The sequence below is a fragment of the Carlito syrichta genome, unplaced genomic scaffold (genome assembly GCF_000164805.1).
Source record: "Carlito syrichta isolate Samal-C Ts95f unplaced genomic scaffold, Tarsius_syrichta-2.0.1 Scaffold91725, whole genome shotgun sequence".
Taxonomy (NCBI): domain Eukaryota; kingdom Metazoa; phylum Chordata; class Mammalia; order Primates; family Tarsiidae; genus Carlito; species Carlito syrichta.
This window is the reverse complement of record NW_007035821.1, coordinates 1-7,470: the sequence shown is the minus strand read 5'-3', so window position 1 is coordinate 7,470 and position 7,470 is coordinate 1. Positions and strand designations below refer to the sequence as shown.

Below are 7,470 nucleotides of genomic sequence, written 5' to 3'. Positions count from 1 at the left end.
AGTCTGCTGGTCCTCAGTCCCGCCATCTGCGAAATGGGCTGATAGCTGCAGAATGAAGGGGTTCGTGCCCGTAAACTAATTGACCCAGTGGCTGGACCAGGCGAGTCATGCTAAATATGCCTACTTTTGTGATGAACACCCACCGCTAAGCTGTAAGGTCTCTGGAACGCATGCCTGCCTGTTGAGGTAGCTCTTTCTGGAAGTTTTCCTGCTCTGTCCTCTCTCAGACTCTCAGTGCGGTCCTCCTTCCACGTTCCTCAGTCTCAGTAAAGTCTGAGATCAGTCTCTTTTTCCCTTCGGTGTCTTCTATGTAGAAACCCCTTGTCTCCTCGTTTCCATGGTGTGCCTGTGCTGGGACTTGGCCGGGTTCGCTGTCTCTCTCTCTCTCTCTCTCTCTCTCTCTCTCTCTCTCTCTCTCTCTCTCTCTCTCTCTCTCTCTCTCTCTCGGAAAAGGAGGGTCAGCCCAGCCAGGGTTGGGAGCAGAGAGTAGGAGTGGAGGGAGGACTCCAGCAGCAGCAGGAGGAGAGGAAGGAGCGGAGGGTGGGAGGGGCATGGGCGCGGAGGGGAGGGGCCCAGACCCCCAGCCAGGCCGAGGGTGAAGGGTCCTCCCGGGGCGTAGATAGACGGTGGGCTCCAGAACTCCCAAGTCTCCAGCTCTAAACTACCTTGCTGGGGCTGTGAGCTGGGACTCAGCCTGCCCTCTGTGATGCGTGTCTGGAAAACGGGGTCGTCAGTAACCTGCGTGGTGTGATGTGACAGGAAGACCCACAGATTCACCGGTGGATTCCTCTGTTCTGCCACCAATGCAGGAACTGTGTCCACGGCCACACCCGTCTCTCACGCGCTTTTTCCCAGGGTGGAAGGAACCCGCGCTGCACTCACTGACTCCCTGAGCCCCAAAGGCATGGCAGGGTGGCCACTGGGTGGCCCCCAGCCCGCTTCTCCCACTCCTGGCCGCAGGGAAAACACACCCACGCCCCTGACCACCTCCCACCATGTGAAACCCATCTCGTCTCCAGTCGGCTCTGACACCTCCACAACCCCACCGTCCAAGTTTGCTTTCAAGGTTGAAACCACTCCACCGACTGTCTTTGTCTATACGGCCACCACTGAGTGCGTGCGTCCAACGAGTTTTATAATCACCACCTCCTACCCCACCACCACCTGTGTGACCGTGACCCAGGTGTCCTTTACCAGCTCCTACACCCCCACCCCCATGACACAGAGGCCAGAGACAACCGTCACCAGTACTCACCCTAGTACCGCTACCCAGAAAGTCACCTCGCCCATGACCTCTTCTCCCTCTACCACCGTGCGGGAAACTCCCACCGCGACGGCTCCACCCCCCTCCTCTGTCTCAGCCGCAGACACAACCCCGCACACCGACACCTCCTCTACAACTGGAACCACAAGGAGGACTCCCCCGACCACGGCATGTGTCCATACGACCAAGCCCCCCACCCCGGGAATGACTCCCACCTCTGCTACTCCTCCTTCTCTAGCTACCACGCACACCTTCTCAAGCACAGCAACTGACAGCACCTTCTCACCCGCCACCAGGAGCACGTCCACCACACCGGCCACGGTCACACCTTCCTTTCCTAAAACCAGCAGCACATTTCAGACAGAGACCTCCGCCACCCCCTCCCCCGCCTCCACCGAGGCTCTAACGCCGCCTACAGCACTTGTCCCTTCTGCTTCTACGGAGGCAACCACTCGACCAGGCGAGCCAATCGTGACAATGACCGTCACGATGAGCTCTGGGAAAACGACCTCCACTCCCGTGAGTGACACTCCCAGGGGAACTCTCACCACGGAAACTACATCCACTTTCCCGGTCACGTCATTAGTCACACTCACCAGTACAGAGATTTCTTCAACCCCCACCATCTCTCCTCCAAAGACCAACAATGTCATAACCACACCCACAAGCACGCGCCTGTCTTCGACACCTTCACACGTCACCTCCACAACTAACACATCCACGCCTGCCCCGGCTACGTCTCCTACAACCTTAAGGACGGTGGAGACATTCACAACTCTCACCATGGCTTCCGCCAGTACAGACAGCCCTACCCCGAACCCAACGACGATTAAGCCCTCATCTGTGGGCGCCACTGGATCACTGACTACAGGGACAAACTTCACCTCAATATCCACAGTCTCCAGGATGTCAGCAACATCCACAAATATCATTTCATCTGATCACACCCTCCAGAACACGGAAGCAACCTCCCTTGTTACCACAACCTCCACTACAGTTCCCACTGTGAGAACTACTCTCACAAGTACTGAAAACAATCCCACAAGTAGCCTCACTCCAGAAATTTCAGCCACATCTGCATTCCCCTCTACAACATCTGCCAGCAGTGACAGGACCACACCCACTGGGAGTATCTCCTTTGTTCCGTCCACCAGTACATACCACTCCACCTCTGGGTCCACTCCTGCACCCACAACCACCACCTCACCCACAACATCCCCAGGGGTGGAACCCTCTTCCTCCACCCTGCCAACCACAGGTACCGGCCAGACGACCTACACCAGCCAGGGGACCACGTCCCCTGAGAAAACCACACTGACTCGTACCACTGAATTTCTCACAGAATCTCTCACCACAGAAATCTCTTCTCCTCCCCACATTACTTCTTCCATCACTGATTCAGCGACTTCGAGGACAACCACCATGGTTTCTCCCACAACCACCCATGCTGTCACATCCCCCACCAATGGGATTCCATCGTCTACAGCGGTCCCAAGTACAGAACTGGCCACCAGTGCTCCCATACACACCACCCCTCTGTCTACCTTGGCGACCACCCTCCCGACCACCCACGCCAGGTCCTCTCCGACATCTGAGACCACCTACCCCCATTCTCCCACGATTTCTGTCACGACATTCACAACTGAGGTGACACGCCCATCCACTATGATAGATACCTCTAGCACCGCCATTTCTCTCACACCCACCTCTCACTCCACATCCACCTCAGAAACAGCCCAGACTCCTACCACCAACTTGGTAACCACCGCCACTGTGACCTCTTCACATGGCACCCCCAGCTTCACCTCTTCAAACACCGACTCCACAGCCAGCACTTCCACAACTGCCGTCACTTCAGTTCCCATGATCTCAAGTACCCTGGTCACCTCCACAACCACGACTCCGACATCACTCATTACACACGTCCCTACCACAACACCAACAACCACAACCCTGTCATCTGTGGGCTCCACTGGTTCACCTGCTACAGTGACGGATCTCACCTCACACACACCGTCCCCAACAAGCCAACAACAGCCACGAATATTGTCTCATCCCACCCCACCGTCCAGAGTACAGAAACAGCCTCCCTCGTTACAACCACTCCGACTGTGAGAACTAATCTCACCAGGACTGAGAACATCCCAACAACTACCCTCACCACAGGCCTTTCAGCCACATATGCATTCCTCTCTTCCACATTTGCCAGCAGTGTCAGGTCCACGCCCACTGAGAGTATCTCCTCTGTTCCACCCACCATAACACCACACTCCACAGCTGGGTCCACCCCGGCACCTACGACCACCACCTCATTCACAACATCCCCAGCGATGGATCCTTCTTCCTCCACTGTAGCAACCACAGGCACCGGCCAGACGACCTTCACCAGCCTGGGGGCCACGTCCCCTGAGAAAACCACACCAACTCCTACCATCGAATTTACCACAGAATCTCTCACCACAGAAATTACTTCTCCTCCCCACATCACTTCTTCCATCACTCCCACCGATCCTGTGACTTCGGGGACAACCACCATGATTTCTCCCACAACCACCCACGCTGTCACATCCCCCAACAATGGGATTCCATCGTCTACAGCGGTCCCAAGTACAGAACCGGTCACCAGTGCTCCCATACACACCACCCCTGTGTCCACCTTGGCGACCACCCTCCCGACCACCCACCCCAGGTCCTCCTCGACATCTGAGACCACCTACCCCCATTCTCCCACGATTTCTGTCGCGACATTCACAACTGAGGTGACAGGCCCCTCCACTATGACAGATACTTCTAGCACCGCCATTTCTCTGACACCCACCTCTCGCTCCCCACCCACTTCAGAAGCAGCCCAGACTCCTACCCCCAGCTTGTTAACAACCGCCACTGTGACCTCTTCACCCAGCACTCCCAGCTTCACCTCTTCAAGCATCAACCCCACAGTCAGCACTTTCACAACTGCTGTCACCTCCGTTCCCATGACCTCCAGTACCCTGGTCACTTCCACAACCACGACTCCGACATCACTCATTACACACATCCCTACCACAACACCAACAACTGTGGACTCCACTAGTTCACCTGCTACAATGAGGGATCTCACCTCCACACACACCATCCCCAGCCAGCGAACAACAGCCACGAATATCGTCTCATCCCACCCCACCATCCAGAGGACAGAAACAACCTCCCTCGTTACCTCCACTCCAACTGTGAGAACTACTCTCACCAGGACTGAGAACATCCCAACAACTACCCTCACCACAGGCCTTTCAGCCACATCTGCCTTCCCCTCTTCCACATCTGCCAGTAGTGTCGGGACCACGCCCACTGAGAATGTCTCCTTTGTTCCACCCACCACAACACCCCATTCCACGCCTGGGCCCACCCCGGCACCCACGACCACCCCCTCATTCACCACATCCCCAGCGACGGAACCTCCTTCCTCCACCGAACCAACCACAAGCACCGACCAGATGACCTTCACCAGCCCGGTTGCCACGTCCCCTGAGAAAACCATACCGACTCCTACCACCGAATTTTCCACAGAATCTCTCACCACAGAAATTACTTCTCCTCCCCGCGTCACTTCTTCCATCACTCTCACCGATCCTGTGACTTCGGGGACAACCACCATGATTTCTCCCGCAAGCACCCACGCTGTCACATCCCCCACCGATGGGATTCCATCCTCTACAGCGGTCCCAAGTACAGAACCGGTCACCAGTGCTCCCATACACACCACCCCTGTGTCCACCTTGGCGACCACCCTCCCGACCACCCACCCCAGGTCCTCCTCGACATCTGAGACCACCTACCCCCATTCTCCCACGATTTCTGTCACGACATTCACAACTGAGGTGACACGTCCCACCACCATGACAGACACATCAAGCACTGCCATTTCTCACACACCCACGTCTCGCTCCACACCCACCTCAGAAGCAGCCGAGACTCCTACCCCCAGCTTGGTAACCACCGCCACTGTGACCTCTTCACACGGCACCCCCAGCTTCACCTCTTCAAACACCGACTCCACAGCCAGCACTTCCACAACTGCCGTCACTTCAGTTCCCATGATCTCAAGTACCCTGGTCACCTCCACAACCACGACTCCGACATCACTCATTACACACAGCCCTAGCACAACACCAACAACTATCTCCCTGTCATCTGTGGGTTCCACTGGTTCACCTGCTACAATGAGGGATCTCACCTCCACACACACCGTCCCCAGCCAGCGAACAACAGCCACGAATATCGTCTCATCCCACCCCACCATCCAGAGGACAGAAACAACCTCCCTCGTTACCTCCACTCCAACTGTGAGAACTACTCTCACCAGGACTGAGAACATCCCAACAACTACTCTCACCACAGGCCTTTCAGCCACATCTGCCTTCCCCTCTTCCACATCTGCCAGCAGTGTCGGGACTACGTCCACTGAGAGTGTCTCCTTTGTTCCACCCACCACAACACCCCACTCCACAGCTGGGTCCACCCTGGCACCCACAACCCTCACCTCATTCACCACATCCCCAGCGAAGGATCCTCCTTCCTCCACTGTAGCAACCACAGGCACCGGCCAGACGACCTTCACCAGCCCAGGTGCCACGTCCCCTGAGAAAACCACACTGACTCCTACCACTGAATTCTTCACAGCATCTCTCATCACAGAAATTTCTTCTCCTCCCCACATCACTTCTTCCATCACTCCCACCGATCAAGTGACTTCAAGGAAAACCACCATGATTTCTCCCACAACCACCCACGCTGTCACATCCCCCACCAATGGGATTCCATTGCCTACAGCGGTCCCAAGTACAGAACTGTCCACCAGTGCTCGCATACACACCACCCCTCTGTCCACCTTGGCGACCACCCTCCCGACCACCCACCCCAGGTCCTCTCCGACATCTGAGACCACCTACCCCCATTCTCCCATGATATCTGTCGTGACATTCACAACTAAGGTGACACGTCCCACCACCATGACAGATACATCAAGCACCGCCATTTCCCTCACACCCACCTCTCCCTCTCTCTCCACCTCGGAAACCGCCAAAACCCCAAGCACAAACTCAGTGACGATGGACACCGTGACCTCCTCACAGGGGAAGCCCAGCTTCACTTCTTCAAACACCGACTCCACAGCCAGCACTTCCACAACTGCCGTCACTTCAGTTCCCATGATCTCAAGTACCCTGGTCACCTCCACAACCACGACTCCGACATCACTCATTACACACAGCCCTAGCACAACACCAACAACTATCTCCCTGTCATCTGTGGGTTCCACTGGTTCACCTGCCACAGTGACGGATCTCACCTCAACACACACCATCACGAACAAGCCAACAACAGCCACGAATATTGTCTCATCCCACCCCACCGTCCAGAGGACAGAAACAACCTCCCTCGCTACCTCCACTCCAACTGTGAGAACTACTCTCACCAGGACTGAGAACATCCCCACAACTACCCTCACCACAGGCCTTTCAGCCACATCTGCCTTCCCCTCTTCCACATCTGCCAGCAGTGTCGGGACCACGCACACTGAGAATGTCTCCTTTGTTCCATCCACCACAACACCCCACTCCACAGCTGGGTCCACCCCAGCACCCACGACCACCGCCTCATCCACCACATCCCCAGCGAAGGATCCTCCTTCCTCCACTGTAGCAACCACAGGCACCGGCCAGACGACCTTCACCAGCCCAGGTGCCACGTCCCCTGAGAAAACCACACTGACTCCTACCACTGAATTCTTCACAGCATCTCTCACCACAGAAATTTCTTCTCCTCCCCACATCACTTCTTCCATCACTCCCACCGATCAAGTGACTTCAAGGAAAACCACCATGTTTTCACACACAAACACCCACACTGTCACATACCCCACCAGTGAGATTCCATCGTCTACAGCGGTCCCAAGTACAGAACCGGCCACCAGTGCTACCATACACACCATCCCTGTGTCAGCCTTGGCGACCACACTCCCGAGCACCCACCCCAGGTCCTCCCCAACATCTGAGACCACCTACCCTCATTCTCCCACGATTTCTGTCACGACATTCACAACTGAGGTGACACGTCCCACCACTATGACAGGCACACCTAGCACCGCCATTTTTCTCACACCCACCTCTGGCTCCCCACCCACCTCAGAAACAACCCAGACTCCTACCCCCAGCTTGGTAACAACCGCC

The 7,470-nt window shown here is 56.1% G+C and overlaps 1 protein-coding gene across 1 annotated transcript in view; it reads left to right on the top strand.

Moving 5' to 3' along the window:
- LOC103262229 (mucin-3A-like) overlaps positions 1-7,458 on the top strand; it is a gene marked incomplete at its 3' end in the record, with an annotated part of 8,398 nt that extends 940 nt beyond the window's left edge. Inside the window, 2 exon segments of the mRNA XM_021713170.1 lie at positions 810-3,269; positions 3,272-7,458. Coding sequence (XP_021568845.1) covers positions 810-3,269; positions 3,272-7,458 — 6,647 coding nt within the window.
- Positions 7,459-7,470: the final 12 nt, after the last annotated feature.